The 24,661-nt window shown below is 34.5% G+C and overlaps 1 protein-coding gene across 1 annotated transcript in view; it reads right to left on the reverse strand.

Annotated features, from left to right (window-relative positions):
• Positions 1–24,661, reverse strand: part of USH2A (usherin) — a 417,498-nt gene that overhangs the window by 196,518 nt on the left and 196,319 nt on the right. Inside the window, exons 31-32 of the mRNA XM_084512774.1 lie at positions 22,237–22,350; positions 19,481–19,642 (exon numbers count right to left, since the gene is read on the reverse strand). Of these exons, the coding sequence (XP_084368900.1) occupies positions 19,481–19,642; positions 22,237–22,350 (276 nt within the window). The remainder of the gene's footprint in view (positions 1–19,480; positions 19,643–22,236; positions 22,351–24,661) is intronic.

Raw genomic sequence — 24,661 nt, forward strand, 5'->3', positions numbered from 1 at the left:
GTACTTGAAGAGGGAGGAACTTGGTCAAGAATCAAGAGAATGGAAGATGGAAAATGCAAATGTTTTTTTTCTCTCCTTAAAAAAAAAAAAAAAAAAAAAAAAAAAAAGTGACTATTATGTCTGTCTCAGTCCTTGGAATGCTTGGAATGGAAAAGGCAAAAAGACATGACAGGAAAATAGGAAAAAATCAAAGGAATGGGAATAACATGGAATATGGAATGGATGGAATGGAAACACAGGACAAAGGAGCAGCAAAGTCCTCTGGGATCAATTCAAGAGGATGCTGAGAGGGGAAAGAAAGAAGTAAAAAAAAAAAAAAAAAAAAAAGAATAAAAAGAGATAAAATATGGAAAAAGCCACATGTGACCAGGATCAAATGAGATCTTGATTTAAGAATGATGATTTATTTTAACTAATAAATGCTGAATAAACATTTGATGAAGTCCAGAAAGACTTTGGTGTGATGAAGAGTAAAAAAAGAATGAAGTTAGGGGGAGCAGAAGAAAATACAGAAATTAGAAACTTAAGAATGTGACTCAAAGCATGAGCTTTGCCATCAATTAAAATCTCTCTGTAGATTTCATCAAGGTTTGGATAAGTCTGCATACAGCAAAGGCTTATTTTTCCTAAAAACTTAGAACTAGAAACTGACAAACTGTACAATAAAAATCATATTAAATCATAATTGATCCAATCATTTGTCACAATCTGATTTGGTAGATATTATCCTGTTTAAAGTTCAAAGTGTTTCATAATGGATTAATGGACTCAAACAACTACAGATACGAACATGAATTTGAATGAGGAGGGAGGAGGTTCTTAAAACTACAAAGCTACTGTTTGTCAAGGTCCTCTAGCAACAATGCCTTGTTTTCCATTTGCTTGATTGCATGATTTGCATAAGATCAAATGTAGGCAGTTGTAGACATGAAAAACAGATCACTCAGACATTAGAAATGGATCCACAAGCATTATCTAGAAATGTGTTACAAGAAAATACATCACAGTGCATAGAAACCTTGGTGATTAATGTCAAACAAAATATAATTTACAATATAGAGCATGAATTATATGCTATTTTACAATTGATTTCATGCTGTTGCTGGAAGAATTTCATTGATCTCAATCTACAAAATGAACCAAATAAGCAGAGAATTATTTTCTTTGTAACTCACAGCAAATATATATATATATATATATATATTATTATTATTATTATTATTATTATTATTATTATTATTATTTTACATTAGAAAACTAGAGACATTTTTTGCTCGATCATGTTATATTCTCATTTGTTCCTCCATTCCAGGCCCCTGTTTTACTTTAAAATTGTATCAAATGGTTCTTACTGCAATTTTCCAATAGCTACTCTCTTAAATTACTGATTTCTTTCCAAAACAAAGTTAAATTTAAGAATTACAGAGGTTTACTAAGAGAAGCCTAAAGTCAGGATTTTATCTTGTATTAATTTCTGGACCTAGAAGGGCACCAAAAGGAAAGCATAAAAGACACCTTCCAAGCAGGTACAGAATTCCCTCAAATCACCCTACTAAGGTAGCAGGTAGTCAGGAAAATAATTAATTATTTTTCACATCAAAACCAAAACAAAATAAGAAAACTAAAGTAAACACCCATGTATATTTTAAGACCGTAACTTACTCTAGATGATATAAGGGATCTTCTATCTCAGAGGCAAAACAAACAAACTAAATTCCTTTCTAGCTCATATGTCAGCAAGATAATTGCTAACTATGGTGGCTATCTTTAAAATCAACATTTGCATACTACTATATTTTTGATGTATGTGGAACTCCTCACACTACTTTCTAAACTATTTAACTTGGTTGGTATATATGCAGTATCTAATAACCACCAAGACAAGTTCTGATAGCATGATCAATGCATGAGAGAGAAAAAATAAAGAATGACTGTTTGGATGGTCAATAAGAACACTCACTTTGCTTTGATCAAACTTAATGGGTAGTCTTTGAAAGATAATATGTTAACACCACAATGCTACTTTTAGCAGAGATTTTGTTGAGATGAAGAATAAAAAGAAAAACACAGCAGATAAAAATAAAGAAATATGCGATTTAAGAACTTGTTTCAAAACATGAACTTTACAGTCAAAGTGTACATCTCAATTCAAAAATAACACAGTATTAATGTCTACAGCGTTTTAATTCATCTGTACTATATGGTATGCTGCATTTAGGTTTATAGCAGAAGGGTATATCACATACCCTTCCTCCCTCTCCTCTTCCACTCTCCCTGATTTCAGGAACCTGTTGTAAGGACGTACTGTCCTGGTGAGTGCTCAGCTGAAAAGTGACTTGTGTAAGGAACCCTACATAGTTTCTCTCAGGAAAATAATTGAGACAACAGCTATCCCATCGCTATATCCAAAGGAAAATAATATGACAGCACCGTAGCAAGGGATTGTTAGCAGCACAATAAAGCAAACCTGCTGCGAGCATGAAGATGAAAAACTTCCAGGGAATTCCAATCACAACGTTGTTCACATAGGTAGATTGTATGGCTGCTTCAGCTCATCATTCACTTCCTTTCATACTCTGTCTCATAGTTTGTTAAATTAACTCACAGTAGCTTAATATTTAATTAGAAGGTAAACTCTTTGGGACCATAAATCCACATCACCAAGATACAATAATGCCCCCATTTGATTTTTATGCACTATTAAAAAAAAAAAAAAAAAAAAAAAAAAAAAAAAAAAACAATCAGAGGAGATGCCAAGATTGTATTATCAGGCTTACTTCATAGGATATTATTAGCAGTTCTTGCCCTTCCACCATTTTCTGAAAACAAGCAACAATTCACATATAACTTTCAGTATCGTATATTCTGCTTTCTGTATTTATAAAGCACCGGTCACTTATTTATACTGACCCTTGAAGAATCAGCACTAATGTACAACCTCATCTGGGAAGGTTTTATACTAGTGCTGCATCTTTCTCACAGATCTCCTGAAGACTGTTCTAGTATTAGAATTAAAAGAATTTTGTGAAGCTACTAAAAACAAGGGGAAGGAATAAAGGAAGAGAAGATAAACACAGGAGCACAAATAATTATTTTCATGATGCACCATAAGTTGCTGTTCTGCTCTCTTACCAGGAAAGGTGTTGATGCAATGGCATATGGACTAAACAACTTTGTTTCTAGCTGGCCAATAAATGCTGTTTTAGAAGCTATTTAACTCAGCAGTAAGTATTGCTGGTTTTCTAAATTTCTCATAAAGGAATAAATCCTCATTGAAACTGAGGTTTATATGCTGCAGAAGAGTTCAGGTAAGATACAACCTCATTGCTGCATCTGGAGAATTAAAGAGCATAACACAAAACCAGGTACTACACAGGAACCCCCAAAAACATGACAGTCATGTGTTAGCCTGTGTAGAAAAAAATGTATAAATTAAGAAGTCACATGTAAGAAGAAAAACAAAATACCCCTCAGCACACAAGTGAAACAGATGGATCTTTAATCATTTCAGTTTGCAATGATCTCAAAGAATTAATGTAGCATGTGGTAGAGCTACAGTTCCATTTTGGGAGAGGTGGTAGCTCCAAAGTACTTAACTGTTTTAAATAGAAGTATGTTTTACTAGAAAAGATGGAAAAGACTTTTTTTTTTCCCCACATTTACTAACAGTTTCTCTTAATTACACACTTGTTACTGTTATGAGAAAAATCTTTCTACCATTCATCAGCACAAACTCTTCTAATTCTGTGAGCCTAAACTCATCCCTCAAATACTACATCTTTCTGTGATCACCTCACAAGGTCACATTAGTCTCCACTCCTGATCATTTTGTTTCTTTTCTTCTTTTCTTCTTGCTTAAACTATTAAATTTACCATTATCTTTGCAAGGTATATCACCTTTTTTTATTAATCATTTGTAGTATCTTTTTTTTTTTTTTTTTTTTTTTTGATTGCAAAGCTGGACTACGGGGATGCCAGTCTTTGATTTTAAAGCCAGATCTCTGAGATAGCTTCTGCAGGTAATTCCAGACTTCGTTCTCACTCCCCAGTTAGGACACACTAGTTTTAAATGCTAAGGATGCTCAGCTAAAGAAAACTCTACTTGTGGATTGCCACAGATCACATTGCTTTGGAAAAGTGGAAGGGAAGCATCAGATTTAACATGAAATGTTAACTTCTGAAAAAGTTAAATGTTTCTGATGAAAACTTCTTTTTCGATTGCTTTACCCCCAGTCATTCTATCCTCTGTGATTGCAAAGACATCACATATCCCTAACCACAGAAGAATCTTAATGCCTGTGTGAAGCTCCTGGAACACTCCCTCAGCGAACATCCCTAAGCTGTTCCCTTGGCCCATCATCGTTAACCACCATCAGAAAAACATATGGGCCTGGTTTTGGACTTTTCTTGCTGCCAGAATAAAACATAGCCAATCAGTGCAAACATTCAGCATCAAATGAGAGTAATGAAGTTATGTATTTGTTTACTGGAGTTAAAATCATGCATTGTCTCCCTAGTTCACTCCAATTATAACAGCAGGACAAACACAGTAAGCCTGAAGGTCAAAGGGAGAAAAACTCTGACATGTTCCTTCTTACCGAGCATGTGAAGAAAAGTAGCTGTGGTCATACCAATATCACTTTGTTTTATTTCTCTATTTGTCATTTATTTGCACATCAGGTTTCCTGACATAGATCTACTTTTAAGATTTAAATGCAGATTTCCATTCATGAATGCTTCCAGTCCAGTCATTGTATTGCTATCGGCTTGAAGGAGGTGGGGACTTGTTAGAATACATTACAAAAAACATGGTCTTTCAGTCAAAGTGAAACTCAAAATATGTGAGAAATGAGAAAATATATATATATTTTTGAACATTTTAGCACTGTATTAATGTCAGCTTAATGTACTCAGCTGGAAAATAAATTTGCACTAGGTAACTATGTTGAGTTCTGAATATCAGATACCTGCTGCTATAAAACTGGAATGACTCTGGATTCACATCAGTATGACCAAGAACCCATTGGCTCTCTAACAGAAGTACACCCTGTGCTCCTAAGTAATTTCAGTCTTGCTGCAGAGATAGAAACAAAATTCAGATTCACCTTACAGTTGGTGTTAATTGTATCAGGTCAAGAAAACTGCCACTTTTACAACCCAGTAAGGAGCACATCTGAATGTGCAGAGAAGCCAGTAAGATGTTAAGTTATATAAGAATATATAATAAGTAAGACAGCAACTATTACTATCCATTTTCTATAAATCAATAGTGCAGCCTTATCAGGAAAAGCATATATTACAGATTGCAGAAGTAAAGGCTGTCTGGAAGATGGCAATGAGAAAGCACAGACGTACAAACACTCTCTTAGGAAGACAGTCTGGAGAAAAAAACTAAGAAAAGGAAACAAAGAAGATAACACACTGTACACGTATATGAGTATGTAAGTGCTACGTAGAAAAGCAATTAGAATCTTGTGTTCCCTAGAATTCCCTTGGAAATAAAAAAAATAAATAAAATAGAAAAAAGGACAGGAAAAAAAGACACCTAATAAATTTACAAAGTGCAATTTTCAGCTAAACTCACTGCACTTCAAATCATGGAACTTCTACTGCTGACAGGAAGATTCAGCTTTACCTGTATAAATCAAATTCTGGGCTATTATAAATATCAACACTGCACTTTTTAAATTATTTTAATGATAAGCATTACTGTAATTTGCAAACGTGAGGAACAGAGACCCTGCAAGATTTCTATATTTCTCTTATCCAAAACTATTTAGAACTCTGCAGCTCTCTATTTTATGATTATTATTATATATATATATTTATGTTTATTTGACTAAACAAACAAAAATATGGAGAGGAGGAAGGAAATTAATTTCCAAAAGAAATATTTTCTTTGATTAAATCTACTAGTAGATTTTGACTTAATGAAACTGAATATGCACACTAAATCTTAAAATACCATTTAAACTCCAAATTATTATTTTAATTAACAAAATATTCAACCCCCCAAAAAAAATTCATCAAGAAACTTACGACAGGACACTCAGACCAGATATTGGAATCTAATCAAGAAATATGACAATGCCTGCTCAAAGTGGTATCAGCCAGAGAATACAGATTGTAAATTTATAATCTTTATTTAGTTATGACGTATTTCAAACCTTCATTAGGGGTAACTTGTTCCACTGTTTTGCACAGTTCCAATGCAAGATGATTAGAGAACAACTCTCACCATCAAGGCAAGGCATCATGAGATTTAAGAGTTTTGGCAGAAGAGATACTATTGCCTTTCCACGACCAGAGCAGTTTTGTATATCTGAATTATGGTCAAAGAATAAAAGATTTTCCTAAAATATTACTGTAGTGCTTGAATAGGAATAGTGGGAGGACTCAGCTTCTGAGCATTACTCCTAGACAAGACATTTAGCAGCAAGTTTAATCTGTTTCAAGACCACAAAAGCTGAGCTAGTTTTCAGTCAGCTGCAGAATTATCAGCATTGTAAAATACACTGTACTCCTACCTGTTCTCCTCTGTTCTTACCAGAGCAATCAGCCCCAGCTGTTGAGTCATTGATATGGTCAACATGTAGTTATGTAGTTGGTGTAAATTATTGATACCTCTTTTTGCTTTTTTTTTTTTTTTAATTCATTTGCTTTATATATTTTTTCAACACACACACATAGTAAAGGAGGAAAAAAAATCCATGAAAAGCCCAAAGCCCAAAGTTTTTTTCAACTTGACATGTTGCACTACCCAGTCATGTCATGTAGTGTCAGTAATGTCATCAGATAACATAACTGCCACAATCTGATGTGATGCATTAAACTGGGATTACCAGAATAAATCATGTTTGTGGGTACAGAGATCACAGGTGGTACAGTCAGCAGCTCTGTATTATGGCATATCTATAGGATGTGCAGATTAGGATATAACATTCAGAGGCTTGTTCTCGTTTGTGAAGTGCTTTGCAACCATAACTCAATAGTAAGGAGCCACCAAACAGTTATAATAGCATAAACCATCATCAGGGAAAAATACAAATCGATCAGTGCCAGTGATATAAAAGAAAGAGCATGCATCTGTCCCCAGTCTCATAAATTCAGTGGTTGTTACAGGCTTTTTCTGTATCCCACATGTAGTTTATTAATAACAATAACTATCATAAATAATAACAACTCAGAGTAGTTTATTTCAAGATGAATGTGCTTATTATCTCTTGGTCCTCTCCCTTATTTCTTACATCCTGTCTGTATTCCTCCTGTAAATGGTGGGGAAGACTCAGTTTAATTTATTGTTTTAAGTTTATGCCCTTTAATTGGCAACAGAGTGCTATGCCAAGAAAGTTGTCTACGTAGGCTCCCTGGAATATTTGCATATCGTAACTCACATGTTAAGCTTGTACAAAGGAGGCATAGAATTTACTTTCTACTGCGTATTATAAATAAGTAATAAGAACAGATTAGAATTATGCTTTTACGCCTACTAGTGAGAGAGAGATGCATAATTCACAAGTGGTGTGAATTAAGAGACTTTTGAATTTCACCCCAATCCTCTCCCACTCCAATCTTGTGCATGTTGTACACGGTATACTTTTCAGTCCCACTGCTCCACAAAGGTGTATGTGCGTGTTTTCCCTCCTTAGCCTTAGATTTTGTAAGTACTGTACCTTTTTTTTTTTTTTTCTTCTTGTTCTTGCAAAAAAAAACAAAAGACACTATAGCTTAGAATTCATGGTTGGGAATCTTTTGCTTTGTTACAGTATTAGCATCATCTTTCCCAGTTTGCTTACTATACTCAGAGACATGACTGTAAGAGGCAGATGTTAACTCAGTGCTTTCAGAAGGTGCCAGAATGAACTGAGTTTTTCAACTTCAAAGAGAACACAGAACTTGCAAATGGACCTTTGTTACACTTCGTAGTCAGCATGACATATTGCACCTCTAGCTGGGTCTCCTTAAGGAGAGTATTTCAAGGTAATCTCTAAGCCCATTCATATCTCCACCTTCTCTGCCAAAGTCTGCAAACTAAAGCCTATTGTGACCATAATTTATATGACGTCACATGTGGGCCATGGATTTTGCAGAACCTGCTGCTTCCACCACAGTAATTCTACCTCCAAAAGCACTCTGTTACCTGGTGATAAGGTATAGGAACAATGAATGATCTGAGTCTAGTTACTTGAATCTAGTTGATTGAACCTAGTTACTTCAATGTATTTTGGTTCTCTGGATGAAGCACTACTGTTCTGAATAATGTACCTCCCACAGAGGCATCAGAGGCATCACTAGGGACAGACCCTATAGTAAAAGAATTCTTCTTATAATGTCTCCAAACCATTTCAAACTGAAGCTGGTTTTTTTTTGTGTGTTTTGTTTTATTTTATTTTTTTCTCCTCTATTATGTGTGCAAATATTTTTAATTATGCTCTAGCTTTATCTGCCATCTGTTTATTCTGCCTCCATCTCCGCCATACCTGTTTTCATAGTTAAGCTGTCTCTCTCTTTTTTTGGTAACCTTAATTCTGATTTATTTATCTTTTGATTTCTTCAGTATACCTCACTTTATTCTTAGTTTTCCTTGACAAACATTCTATGTACTTTGCCTGTAAACTTAAGAGAAAGACTTCAGTTATACGTGTATTTTAATTCCCAGTACAATCTAACATTTTCACAATTAATTTGCAACAATGGTATTAAGCCCCAATAGCTATTACCTCAAAACTCAAAACATGTTAGTTGAAACAAAGAAAAAAATACTTTTACCCTAACTTTTTAGAAAAGCAACAGGCACCACAATTATTTAGGTATGTAGGAGATCATTCTTAACTTTGAGTGAATGAAACGGCTAGAACTCCAGCTCATGAAAACACAAGGACATTCTTGTCAATTACATTAAATTATTATTCCTTGATCAGAAAAAAAAAAAAAAAAAAGGTGTAACAATATTAAAGTAATCATAAGTAAGCTCCAAAGTTGAAGTCAGTATGAAATTTGACTTTCAGAAGAAAGCTAACCCATTTTGTACCAACATGAGTTACTTTCAACAATTGATAATTTCTTTCATTTATAAAATTTCTCTTGGAACAGACTGGAGAAGCTTTCACCACTTACGTATCAATTGTATGAATGCACCCAGTCTAGCCAATGATCCTGGACAGATGAGCAAGACTATCATGAGGACCCAGAAGACAGGTTATCTAGTTACATCTGAATAACCATTTCCACTGCATAATTCTAACAAAGAGGATGCAAAACTATTCACCCACTATTTTATCAAGAAAGCATTCGAACGTTGTCAGAGTTTCCACAAACATACACATAAACTTCCAAATGAGGAATATTCATTTTTATTCTATATGTATTTTGTAATACAGAAATAAATAGCAATTAATTCAAAATACTGTACAGATGTCTTGATTTCAAGATCTTGTTTGTCTGGTCTGAACACAAAACCTAAGTTTAAACATGCTGTGTTTTAGCTGCCCCTACTGAATCAGTCTATTCAGCACTGATTACAGCTCTGATTTACACTGGCTAGAAAAAATAAAAAATAAAAATATTAAAAGTCTTCCCCAATATATTTGTGTAAAAATGCATATATGTATGCATCTCTATTGATGAAAACCACAAATGCTCACAGAAAGAGCATTTATTGATCAATATAGAACATTATTGATTAAATTGATGAAATCACAAATTAAAATTATAAATTGCTAATAATAAACTTCCAGATACCAAAAACTGGCAGTATATTATCACTTATTCTAAATAAAATCACTTATTCTTTTACATGTGCAGACCATGAGCAGTGCCTCCCCTTACCAAAATGACTGAACAGCACCATTCTGAAATTAGAAATCTAGATGCTTATTTACATGTAGCCATAAACATAACCAGATGCACCAAAAAAAAAAAAATTAATAAATCAAAATATGCATACTGCAAATGAATCTTACAATAAAGGAACATGGTGTATCCAACAGAAGCCATTACTAGAACAGTAACGATGTTTCTCATCCACACTTGCATTCATCTTAATTCCATGAGGATAAGCATTATTTAAAGTACACTAATCTAATATTCTTCTTATATTTTTGCCATGCACTAGTTACTCTCCTGGTAACACATCACTGTGATTTCTACTCTATTTATAGAATGAAAAACAGGAAAATGTAGAGGGGAAAAAAAAAAAAAAAAAAAAAAAAAAAAAAAAAAAAAAAAAGAGAGAGAGAGAGAGAATCCCCACCAGTTTTCAAACTAAAATTTATGTAAAAAGCTTCAGTTAGAAATAGACTGTCATAAAAATACAGTATTTCACAGAAGACTAGTGTAAAGCATGATAGAGTTCAATACTGACTAAAAGGTTATTAGGTTTTACGTAAACAAGGTGATCAGTGTAGAAACCTTGGTTAGATATCTGGCAGCAATTCAAGAAGAAGGATCCCAGAATGCCTTTCATGACATGGTTTATGCTTTGCATACCTAACTTAGGAGGATAGGTAAACAGATTTTGAAAATACAAGAATCCTTCAATCATTCCAACCATCAAATATTTTTAAAATCAATCTTGAATCAATACTCAAAATACACAAAGATCTGGACCTACAGTAACAGAAAAAGACATCAATTGGTGAAACATTTTATTAATGTCAGTTGAGGGAAGTTGCTTTCAAATTAATTGAAATAGCAAGGCAAAAACATATGCAAATATTAAAAATTCACCTTTCATAAAACTGTCTCATTATAGCTTTTTTTTTTTTTCAATTACTAACTTGCTAAAAATGTTTAATAATGGCTAATGACTCAACACCCACATGATCATTCAGTTAGTATAACTAAGGAAAAGAGGAACCCCTGGCTGGGGACCTTCAGGAAGTGTTACTGTGATGTTACGTGACTATAGTTTGTCACCACTTATCCTATTAGTGATAGTGAAAGGTGCAAATTAAAGAGCAATACATGTACTGCTTATATAGAATAATTATCACAGCTGATAAACATGTAATAGCAGCATAGAAGAGCGTATCTGTCTTAAATGAAATAGTGCTTGGTAGTTCAGGAGACCAAATGCTCCTAAATGAGCAAGGAGAAATATGAGCAGATTTTCTGTGGCATAAGGAAAATGCTAGAGAGTAGCTTCACTATGCAGCTTGTAATATCAAAAAGACCACCCCACTCTTTCCAAGGCTATTAAGTTAGAGATAAGTGAGATAGATCCCTATGAATGGATACCAAGAGATAGCAGCATGTTTGGCCTTAGTCCATCTCTGCAAGACACATCACATCTTTATTTACATGAGGCCAGCACTGCCTGAAACTAAACATAAACCATTTACTGAGGGTGCAAAAATGATCTTGGAAAAAAAAATCTCTTGGGAAAATAGAGATGCTTTTCCTTACCTATAAACATTATTTGTAAGTTTAACAAAAAACCTTGCAGGTTCTGATGCTCTTCTTAGGTACTTATGTTAATAAAGGTGTGATTGAATGAACTCTTCACTTAACCCCATGGATCTCTTTTATCAGCAAAATTGAAAACAGAAGACAAGCTACCACTTTCCTTTAACTAGCTTCAGACAAACTATAACTGCCACACATGCTGCAGAAAATAAGTTCCCACAAAAAGTGTTTCAGGCTATGAGCACAACCTGACCAAGAAAGCATATTCCAATTCTTAGAAATCTAAGAAGACCCCTCTCACTATTTAAGAGGAAACAAGGGTCACTGTGCCTCTACTGCTTACAAAGAGGTCATGTCACATAATAGGACCCCACATGAAATTCTTACTGATGAAAGAATACAGAGAAACAGATGGCATCTTTCAGAAATCCCAGAGGAAATCAAGGTATAAATGACATTAGACCAGTTTGCCCAAGAAAGGATCACACAGGCAAACGTGGCAAAATAAGAACTGGCTGTTGACTGCAGGGATGAAGTCTTGAGAAGACCTGAAAATCCACATGACAGTGCAGAACAGCAGAATACCTCCAAGATGATATGTGGATGGCAAGCTCTTCCATTTGGTATAGTAAAAATGAATAAATAAATAAGTAAATAGGTCATACTTTACAAACAGAACTCAACAAACACTTGATTTAAATCTGTCCTCAGTATGCATGGTCTTTTGAAGAGACCCTTAGCTCTGCTAATTGACATCTACTTCTGACACCTAATTCTAAAGATGTTCTGAATAATTCTGAACAATGTGGGATTTTAACATTTTAAATTTGGTTACTTGGTTTTAATTCTTGTGAGGGAATTTAGACAAGCCTTGAAATCAATGCTTTTCTTCTCTTTGTTTAAAAAGCAGAGCCCATAGCCAAGACTACTAGAACTGAAAAGAGTAAGGAAAAAAAAAGAAAGAAAAAAAAAAAAAGAAAAAAAAAAAAAGAATTCTCCCTGTTCTACAGCTATCAGCTTTGGAGAAGGTATTTGCTCCAGTTTGCACTGGTATCTGCAGAAGATTGGGAGGTACCACTCTTTCATTTTATAATTTGTGTTGCATTTTAATTTTTAGAAAGTAGTACTCAAGCAACCTGAGAGCTCCACAATTCCAACAGGGTTAGCGTGAGTTCTCTCCTGGCTTGCTGTGTTACCCAAATCTGATCAAAGGACAAGGACTCCAGAAGCTTGTCCAGCTGTGGTTTTATAATGACACCATTAGGTTTTGCTCTATAATCAAGGTCCCTAAAAGTCTGTGTAGCTTCAGGCTTAATATCTGCGACAAGGTTAACTGAAATCTGCAGCAAGGATAACTACTTTAGCAGATTGTATCAGCAGGAAATATTTAAACACTATTTAAAAGGATTTTAAATAAGCAGATTTTATTTAACACTGCACTAATGCACTGCAATAGAAAATGATACAACAGAGCTGCTACAAATAAACATAATGCTTTTACCCTTACCCTACCACCCCCCTTCTAAATTCCCCAGATCTGTATTATTAAGTCCAATGAGTGCAGCAGATCTTTCTGTCTGAAGCTGAAATACAGGGATGCCAGACTTTAGACAGCCCATTTGCCCTTTGGTTTTGTGCCTGCTGAATCTGCATTCTAGGTCTGCAGAATTAATTACGATAGTACCGGTCACTGGCAATGTCAGTGTTGCCAATTCAGGTGTATCAAATGTGCTTTTCTTATACACCTACAACTTTTAGAGGAAGGCAGCTTCTTCTATAAGACTGGTGAGCTCTGCCCTCTAGTGCTAGGTGCACCAATATATGTTTACTTAAATGCATAACTGGGCCAGAATAAAACCTGCAGATGTAGGTGTTCTTTGTATGTCATCCTGTTCCTATATGCCTTAACACCTGGATATCATACTAAGTCAGATATAAGTGATGGGCCTGGAACTGTAGCAAGAACATGCAAATAAAAGGCACTGTGTCATAGCTTGTTGGGTCAGATGCTAGACACTTCAGATAACCAATTCAAACTGTTAAAAGTCAAAGACTTTTCATTGCTTACAATAGAGTTAAATAAGTCTCTGCTTCACAGATAACTGAGGAATTCTGAAATTCAGAGTTAGAATATTCATAAATCTGTCATCAATGTTGTATTGGATAGCAAACCACTCTTTCCAAAACATTCTAGTGAATGAACAGACATGCTTCACTTGGTATATATATGTATTACACTGCAACCTAGAAGATGGGAAATAAACTCATGCTAGAGGACTACAGAATTTTATTTTATTTTTTATTTTTTGTCCTTCAAGGCAAAAACTGTCTCTTTCATATTTGAGTAGGACCTAAACCAAAGGAACGCAAATCCTTAGGGTTGGAAATTGGTGATATCAAAGATTGTTATCAAAGTACCTCTGAATTATTTGAATAGTAACCATGAGAATGACATCTTAACCTAACATAAGAAGTGTTTTCTTCTCAGTTAAACAGATTCTTGCAATTATCCTCTACACATAATTCCAAGAATTTTCTCTTATTCAAATTGCTTTACTTTACAGTTAGTACAACATTGATATTATGATGGATTTTGCTTTTATTATAATGACCTTTCATTTAAAATGTGCAGTAGCCACAGGGATAAAAAGTAAAAAAAAACAAAAAACAAACAAAAAAAAAAAAACACTATTTTTTCAATAAAATTTATTAAGTGTGCATGGCTACAGTGTATTACTATAATTACTACAGGTTTATAGGAACATGAAAAAATACAGATACTGATTTTGGGTTCTCTCATTTTTTAAGTTCAGATACATTAAGCGTGTTTTCACAGTTGTCAAACATCTGCTTCTTCCTCAGAGAAAAACAAAGCTTCCATTTTATCCTGGTCTTTCCACATTCAGGTCAAATAACAATTTGAATAAGCAAAAGTTTAGTTTGTGTTCTTATACTAAAGTGTGAAGACTTTTCCAAGGTTCACTTTAATATTTTACCCATAAACTTACAGCTTGTCACAGTAATCAGATTTATTTAGTTAGTTAGTTTTAACTCTTGGGGATGTAATTTAGGGTAACTCTATACAGCTTTAAGTCAGCTGAGGATCTGCCCTTGTAGATTATAGGATCTCTTTCCTGAAACACTGGAAATTCTCTTCTAAGGTTGGCAGAGAAAAATAAGTTTAAAGAGTCATGATGAGAACCATTAGAATCTGCTAGGAAAATTCTAGTACTGCAGAAATGTAGACATGCACATCCTCAATTCCAAGTTCTGTGCAAAGATAGATTTATATATATATATACACACGTAAAGTTATCTACAAAGTTGTTTTGCTTTGTAAACTGGTTAGATAATACATACTTTTTCTTAGTCTGTCAAATGTGCAACATTTAAGAATTTTGACTCATATTTTTTCTGAAGTTTCTTAGCAATAATAATTTATATTGATAATATTAGCATATTAGCTATATACATACTAGATATGCCTAGCAATATCAAATTATCAATGTTATTTAGGTCACATCTGGTCTCTGCTTATATTAAAGCTTTCTTCATGGTATTGGCACAACCAGCTTAGGCCACTGCCATCTCACTTTTCAGTATAAAACCCACCCTGATTTCTCTTTCATCTAAGCAGGTGGGAGATTTCTTAGACCAAGTTAAAGAAAAAAAAAAAAAAAAAAAAAAAAAGGAAATAAAGAAAGAATAAATAATATCTTGCTTAAGTCTAAAAACATTAAAAAAGCATTACATTAAGAAAGCTCCACAATTCAAAGTAGAAACTTCAGTATTGTCTGTAAGTGTTTGGATGGGTAAAAAAAAGTATATTTTCCCCTCCACAGGAAAAATAAACTCAAGTTTTTTGTAAAATCAAAAGCTTTTCAAAGATCAGTGTCTATGTATTAAGAGAGTTTTGAAGGTAACTCTAAAAGTTATTCCTCACTGCTGCTAACTTGTCTCCACAGAACAGGGAGGTACATAGATTTGGAGGGCAGACACTCACTGATTTTCCTGGGCTGCAGCTGTTGTTCTTGGTTATACTCAGTCTGCACTCTCAGACACAAGAACTGAAAGCATGAAACCAGGGAGCTAGATTCATTAAGCCTATATTCCACCTGGAGATCTCTGGAGGCCACTACCAACAGGAAATTTTAGGCTTCACAGGGATTCAGGATGTGAAATAGCACCCAGATTACATGAGCAAGTACCACATAAGGCAAAAGCAGAAGAAAACAAACAGATCACAAAGGAGTTGTGGTACAAGGGCTAGCTAAATTTCAGTGCTTTATTACTCATAACAAAGAAACTGAATTTGTCGATATGGGGAAAATATTTAAAGGCATTAATGGTTGATGGATGCCTAATGGATGCTCCTTTTCAACATGGTAAAGTGGACATTTGCCATTTGTGCTTTTAAAGGGCTTCCCTTTTAATTATAGCTCAACACCTAGAGAAAACAAACACTTGGATTTCCATGAAAATCAATGAGTATTTCAAGCCCTCAACAACTGTCAACAGCAGAAACTAAGCTAACAATGTATTTGTGATTATGGTGTTGAAAAAAATATATCCCTCCTCAAGTTATTGATTAACTAAAATGAGCGTAAACTGATTATACTTTCCATGGTCTGAATTGAGAGACAGTGAAGCACTAATTTTTAGGCAGAACAGATGCCTTCCAAAAAAGAAAGGACTTAAAACAAAGCATTTCAATAAATACAGGACTTCAAAAAACACAGAGAATTTATGACTTTCTGGTATAGACAAAAAATCAGGAACTCATCCGTATATTTATTAAATTAGGAATATCATTTTGTTGAATGAATAAGAAATGTGTCAGAAACAATGAATGTTGTCTCTCTCTCTTTAGGGTCATTAATGTATTACATTGTGGCAGTAAGTCACCAGCACCACTAGCATAAATGCTGAAAGGCTAAAAATACCAAAAAGCACGAAGGAGACATGTATAACACTGGAATGTCAAAAGCCCCTGTTTTCTACTATAAAGCTTTAGCTCTTGCAGGAAGGAAGAAAAAAAAAAAAAAAAAAAAAAAAAAAAAAAAGTTATAGCTTTTTTACTTGTAGCCTGCAAATAAAATATTGGGCTCTATGGGCTTTATAAGGAAGCCAAAGTTCAATTTAAAGACTTATACACATCTAGGCAAGATCTTGAATTGACCTGATTCAGAGTGACTGGGATTTCTGGTGACCCAAATCCTAGCATGCTGGCTCACTTCTTCCCCCTCAGGCACTGAGAAACTAGCAGCTAAATAAAATGGATCCAAAGAAAATAGTCTGATCTCTTTGCCATGTCCAGAGCTGGGGATGAGAGTGGCTACTGCACAGGGCAATATGACTTCATTCACTAGCCTTCTTTTCAAGGGAAACACTACAAGTCTAGATGAAAATCTGGGAAGAAGATGAAAAGAAAATGTGTCCTACTGAACACCAGCATACTTGGGGGGAAAGCTGGGATTTCAACTTGAAGAGACTTGCCCTTCTTGCAGAGTCTAGAACTGAAAGACAGGCTGTGTGATGGCCAGTGCAATTGCCTTCACGGGGTCCAAATTCCAATGCCAGACTAGCTCTGTGGGCTTCCAGGACATTTCCTGCTGTAATTATGTTTCAGGGATTGAAACTGTTCCTTTCTTTTACACAGAGGATTGGGTGGCAATATGCAAGATTCTCTGTGCACTTTATGACTTATGTCTGCCTAAAAAGTTAACTGAAATAGAAGTTATAAATGCTCAATAGGACTAAAACCTTCAAAAATTACACTAGAAAAAAATATGTCATTTCCAGATACAAGCAACAAAAGCTCTTCTAGGTAGCTTATGAACCAGATGACTTTTCCATAGAATAGTTTAGCTGAATATAACCTGCAATAGTTGAAAAATCTCCATGTGATCATTCAGGACTTAGAGGTAAAATATCAGAAATCAGAAATGTAATTCATCCTCTTCAAAAATTTTGAAGAACATCTAGCAAAGTTATTTGAATGTAATTTCTTAATAAGCATTAATTTCAGCTATGGGCCAGAATACAATCTGACTAGAACATAAAACCAACCAAACACAATGTATTATGGTGAGCATTTCCCCATTAGGCTTTTACATTCTTTGCCAATTTATAACCAGCTGGGAGTTAACACACCAGCAAAACTACCTGTGATGAACATTCAATAATGATTTTAATAAGATTGGAAGTACAAATATTTCCACTTCAAAATTCTTAAGAATAGTGTTATGGGATGGCCATAAGAGATTAATGGATATCTTGAAAAGAAAAAAAAAAAAAAGATAAATTGCACTACTGGAATACCAGAAAACTGGGTGTATGGGGGAGAAATTAATTGAACCTATACTTTTGATAAATATTTATTTTTTTTTCAGAAGAAAAATGTATACTAGTTTGAGCTGTCATTATGCTAACCTATATACTATTTTTCATATTATTAGTAATACATAATGTGGTAGTTTATATTCAAAAATAAAACCAGAATGTATGTACCTCATGTATTTATCCAGAAATACACTAAGGTTACTATGGTTACGAAAAATCCATTACCTTTGAATACAGAATGAAAAAGTTTGACTTAAAGAGTGCACTATTTATTACAGTGATCATCAACAGCCTTCAGGATGTTCTCTAACTGGATTCATTTTTCAGTGTCAAAACTGACCCACCACACCAGTAGCTTATGGCCTGTGCAAGGCAAAGAAATTTGAACCATATGAATTTTTAAATATGTTTCATACTAACTCAAGATGAAGAAATAGCTTTGAATTTTAAGGCCTTGCATTTAAAAAAGAGTAGGGCCTTGATATCCTTCTTCCCCCCAAGTTGTCCAATACAAAATGTTTTAATTTTACTTGTACTTTTTACCATATTCAACTTCTGACGGGTCCAGAATAGTACTTTGTTTTGCTATGATACTTCCAGTTAAGGTTGTGTGTGTTTGTGCAATATGAACAATTTCAGTCCAAACAAATAGCTTGGATATTTAATTAGCTATAACAATAATTATTTTAAAATAGAAAGTCAGATGATCACACTTCACTGTATTGCAAAATAATGGTCATATAGCTTCCATTTAATAGTACTGATATAACTTGGTCATTGACACACCCTATACCTGTTATTGGTAGACTACTTTGTTTAGGCTTTTAACAAGCAAGTTAAACATGGAAGGTTCAGGAAAGCAACATAATGGCTCTCTAACATCTAAGGGCAACAATGAGAAAAAAAAATAATAAATCTGTACATTATTTCTTGTCTCCAATGGTCAGAGATTACTTGTTTTGAGAGCTGGATGCTATAAAATGAAAAAGTTGTAAAACCACCAAGAACTTGACTCGGGTCCTGTGAAAGAGGATAACACAGAACAGGACTTAGATACTCCATGATAATATTAATCTTTGAGTCCCAGCAGAGAGTTCTATGAAGAATTCTCAAACAAATGGAACCCATCATGGTTTAAAGTGCATACAGGTAATATTAAATTTATTTTGCTTTTTTTATCTGAAATGCTTTAATTTCAGCGGGTAATACTTTGCCTGAAATGCCTCTTAGTCACTTTTCACCAGAAATAACAGAGGTGGTGTTCACAAAGGACCTGCAGGGAGGATGAACGTTAGCATGAGAGGCTGTTAACAGGGTCAATATGGGAGCAGAACAACTGCGTAATTTCAACCTAAATGGGAAAATGTCTCGACACCAAAGCATTAATGACATCACTATGATCATGCTAACAGAGATGTCAACCTCACAGTGTAGTCCAAACTGCTTATATTTTCTATCTATACTGACTTCTGGCTTCCTCCACAATCAACTGGGATAATAACAATAGACTTTCTAAATAGGGTAACTGAAGGATGGCACACAACTAGTTCACATTTCAGTTTTGTCTTATTGAAAGTGCAGTTCAGCACAGTCGATTCTAGGCAATATGTTATAAAAACCAGGAGGAAGAGTAATATAGTCATGGATGCAAAATTTAGAAGAGGTCAGCTATACAATTGTTCACAGCAACTGTGAGACACCCGTCTGATATGCTACCTAGCACAGAACTCACCTGTTACAGCATATTGGGTCCCATTTCCAAAATAAATTGGTACTCCATTCATATATAAAATATATTGTATAATAATACCATTTGGTGTTTTTGGAGGGCTCCAACTCATCAGCAAGAATGTGGGAAAGGATATTGCTGTGGCTGGTTGCACATCTTCAGGGGCTGGTGAAAATATATACCACATTTATATTAGATATATTATATTATATATCATATCACCATATTGTATCATACATTATATCTTATGGGAAGTGAGAAAAAGTGGGAAAGAGAGGGAATGAGGGAAGGGAGTCTTAGCCATGCTCCTAAGACTTCACAAAGATAATTCAGAGAACAGATATAAAATTACTACAGGTCTGCTGTATAACAGTATTTTTAGCTTTCCATAAATCATAAATTATTTTAGTGAACAAGAATGATTTTCAGACTAGTTGAAATTTCTAGAGATTTTATGCTTTCAAGATATCACCATTTGAAAACTCTCCTATCACCTGTGAGGTGCCCCTGGAAACACGAACTTTTAGAAAAGATAAACTCTTTATTTTTTAGAAAAACAATTTTGGCTGTGTATTTTTCCAGATAGATTAGTTTAAGCATGGGGAAGGGTACATCATTTTTTTACAGTCCTTTTTTTTTTTTATACAAGTTAATTTCTCTTCATGTTTTTCTTTTGTAACTACAGTGATTGTTTTTTCTAATCATAAATGCAGATGCTTTATTCTTATGCACTACACATTTCTTCAGACTTTTCATAATTCAATACACTTCGTAACACTTGTTTAGCAAGGATTTTATGTGTATAATATACTGTAAGTTGGCAATGGATAATAATTTAAAAGCTGAGTTCTCTCACCGTTTCTATGAGTTATATGCTAGAAGCACAAGCAATCCCACTGAATATCACAAGGGGAGCAGAACTCGGCCCTTAGTCTGGGAGGAATATCTTGTAATTTACAAGCTCTGTGCTAGCAATTTAAAACAATAACTAGCAGTGGCTGGCAATGTGAAAACAATATAAAGTAATGAATGTTTCAATAGGGAAACAGGGATAGCTGGAGGGTGTGATATGGTGTCTGTCTTCTGTATCATCAATTTATTGTTACTAAGAGCATGCAACAAGAGCATCCAAAAATAGAAACTCCACACATTGACTTTTTGTTCAATTCTTCTGAGGGATAAAACACATGTTCCCCATGGCTTTATTTGATCACCAGAAAAAAAAAAAAAAAAAAATCTATCCTTGCCTAAACCTTCCCAGTATGACAGCACATCTGAAAACAGTGAATGTTTTCTAAAACATAGAATTTCTGCTTTAGCAAGCACACTCACCAAGCTGAGGACAAGACGACATAAGCAGTTGTGGTTGTTGTTGTTGCTTTGTTTTTAATTACTATATTACACCAGAAAGAAATATAGAGCTCTAAATAAATGTTAACATCACAGGGACATTAACTATTTGACTGTCAGAGGCTATACATTCCCTTGGCTAATGCCTTCAGATGAACTTGGTCAGTTTATTTAGAACTTCCAAGAGGTGGTACTGGGTTTGGTTTGAATGGTGCTGCTGGCAGTTTTCGACATGTTTACACCAAAATCATGTTCCAGAGAATACTCAGACAGGAATACTCAGGACTGTCCTCATCAGGCCAACACCTTCCACAAATCCTGCTCTAGTAGCAGTTCAACACTACCATTCATTTGATCATTATGGTTGTAATTCACACAACTTCATACTAAAATGTTATTTGGTTTATTCGTACATAGTTATTACCTAGTTTAAAAGAGAAACTACAGCAAAGAGCCTTGTTAAAAGTTCACCACTGTGAGAGTTACTAGTTAGGACTGTGGGAGGAAAGAAATTTTGAAACCTTCTCAACATCATGGAAGATTAAACACTTCCTACAGATACAAGTCAAAGTCTTTTACTATTCTACCAGAGCAAATTTGGTGTAACTGCTTTTACCTGGATTAACACGACTTTAGGATGATGGAACCCAGAGAAGGATCTGACTTGGACTTTATGTTTAATTGAGAATGGAGTTAGGCATGTCACAGATCTTTTGGGAACATTTGCTCCCATAATTGATTTGCATTACGTATTAGGCTAGTCTCTAAAGCTAGAACTAAAATGTTTTGCCTTTCTTCCTGCTGTAATTCTCAATGCAATCTTAGAAAACATTAATTTATACTCACAATCTTTAAGTTTGATCCCAAAAACATATAAAAGAGTTAAGGAAAGAGAGAAAAATCTTAAAAGTGATTAATAAATAACTCAATTGGCATTTGGAGGTTTCATCAACTGAAGTAATTGTTGCCTATTCCTGGTGTTTAGCAGTTAAAAGAAACCATGGAAATCAACCGTTTGATTCTCAATTTCATACTGTGCCATACAATCAATTCTTTTTAGTCAGACTGTCTCTAGATTTACTTCTGAGCCCTAGTAAAATGAGGAAGCTTTCATTAATCTTTCAGATGCTTCATATTAATGACAAGGCTCTTGCATGAACAATGTAACAGCAATTAAAAAGCCCATTAATCTGCATTACAGCTATTAAAGATGCATGTCATTAAAGGGTATGGAGTTTGATTCATTTTCGCACCCCCCCAAAAAATGGAGCAATTATGGTCTGGCAATGCACTTTGTCATCAAATTAGGTTGGGGTTTTCCAGCAAATGGCTTTGCAGCATTTAGCTCTTCTCCTGTTTTATTATTCATGACTGAAATGTGGAAGTCAAGACCTTTGAAATTACTTTACCTTCTTGTGGAGTGGAGATGTTCAATGCATGCGAGCTCTCAGTACAGCCAGCCAAAGTGCAAGCAGTTAGGGTTACAGCATAGTTTGTGAAAGGATGCAAGCCTGTCAATATGCCTGCAACAGAAGAAAGCAAGGTGTTATGCATGTATAGCGTACAGACTGATTAAATACATGAAGAGAAGTAAAATAGTAAATCTTTCTGTTACAGGCATTCACAGTTAGAGGTAGAAGAGAAAAAAGATTTTAAGGTTTCATTCATATCATGCCACAATGTAAATTTTGCAAAATATATTAAGAGAAAATTGTTTTATTTCATTCTTAATACTTAAGATGCAAATAAGTTTCTTTATTCTCACTATAACAAACACAACTTCAAGACTAAGCTGCACATTTTAACATGACAATGACAAAAAATTCAAGTGAAGCACCTGCTTCACCAAGTTTTTTCAGTTATTGACTTATTTTCTAACAATTTTCAGAAGAATTTTTTCTCCCAGAACAATTTTTTTTAATGCTTCCTCTCCAATGTTGCCCCTAACTATTCATCTATAAACTCAAATCTCTTTTTTGTATGAAATCTCCCTCTTGTGTTTCTGTCCTTCAGTGGAAGAATATAGCCCATACATATGCTATATTACTACAGTAACATAAATCAGGTTACATAAATACTCAGAGATTTAAAGAAAATAGTTGTATAAGCCTGTGCTTTTTCAGGTCCTGCTTATGTTAGTGAAGAGAAGTTGCTGAATTCCCACATATAGATCAGCAACTTGTGGATAAAACAAATCACTCTTTGCCATTTCAGGAAGTTATGCAATATTTTGAACTGAAATATACACAGGGATTGCATGGAGGAAAAAAAAAAAAAGTATAACTCATTTTTCAGAAACACCAGCAGTTTTCATTTCAAAGTAGGTCCTACAATAAAGTAATATTGAAATGAAAAGTAATTAAAAGAGCTACTTCATGACAAGCTTTATTTCAAACCCTGTTCTCACCTCAATTCTAACAGTTTTTGGCAAAATCAGTGGGGTATTTCAAAAGAAAAAAAAACCAACAAAACAGATCATTTTTATGGCACAAATGAGATTATTTAGGAGCTGTCCCATACTGGGATTTTCAAAGCTGTATCATTGCAAAGAAACATCTTTGGAAACAGCGGTACTTCAGAGAACCATAATTCTTGGCCAAGCCTCTCATAGTAGGAGACTAAACTCCTTCAGCATCATGTGCACACTAACAGGTAGAAGAAATTAGTCCTTTTTGCTACTTTTGAGTTATCTCATACAATGCAACACAACTCCGGTTTTCAGCAGAAAGTCTTTGTTCCCATGTACACCCTCTATACCCACAAAAAAAAAAAGTCTGGAGGTCTCCCACATGCAGGGAGTTTATGGTTGCAGCATAATTACACTATTTTCTGAGTGGAATAATCAAAGCAAGTCTATGATTTTTTTTTATTATTATTATTTTTTTTTTTTACACTGTGTTTATTAAAATGTGTGGTCACATTGAAAACTTGAGGTTAGCTTTCATTAAATAAATTGTGTTCGTCTATTTTCTTGTAATTCAAACAAAAACTTCAGCAACTATCATTGCAAATGAACTTTCCACTTGAGTTTTTGGAGGTCCATTTCTTACATGCAAAAAGATAACCAGTAGCAGCAAAACTCAGGTCAGAGTAGCTGTGCTAAACTAAAACTAGTTGATCAGAATCAACTCTCTCTAGTAATAGCTTTGATTTTGGAAATCCCTACTTAGCAGAGGAAAAACTGTACTGCCATCTTACTAACTAATGGAAATACAACAGGAAAGAAAAAGAATGTTGTGTCAGTCACTACCCAAGCAAACATGCCTGTAATCTTCCTGTAAAATTTGGAAGAAGACAAGAATTTTTAAAAGCATTAAACAAGCATAACATAGAACATGATGATGTTTCAAAGCATCAGTATCCCACTAAAGCAGGAATACTGGAACCTACAGTATATTCTTTAGTGCAGAAACATCATTGGTTTAAGAAAAAAAAAAGAAGTCTGTTTAAAAGAATAGAAAGCCCTTATTTTCAGATCACACAGGGTTAAACATGGGAAAGGATAAAAGGTACTTTTGGAATTACCTTCAGCAAACACACACATGCAGAACCAAATCCTCTAACTATGACATTTTCAGGTTTTCAGTTAGGAGGAGCATGCTACTGTGTACATGCTCTCCCTCTGTTCACTCTGCTGTGCTTTAGGAAGCAGTTTAGTTTTATTTGTACATTTAGCACTTGTAGTATTTTTTTCTTATGAAGCAGTGAATTAATGCTCCCTTCCATTTCCTGATGGAAGACATTCTTTGGGATCACCAATGACTTCAGGCATTGAGAACCACACTAGCACATAGAAGGAGCATCGTGAAAGATGCCTGCAGCTGTAAGAAGGTT

The sequence above is a fragment of the Aythya ferina genome (assembly GCF_964211825.1).
Source record: "Aythya ferina genome assembly, chromosome: 3".
Classification (NCBI taxonomy): Eukaryota; Metazoa; Chordata; class Aves; order Anseriformes; family Anatidae; genus Aythya; species Aythya ferina.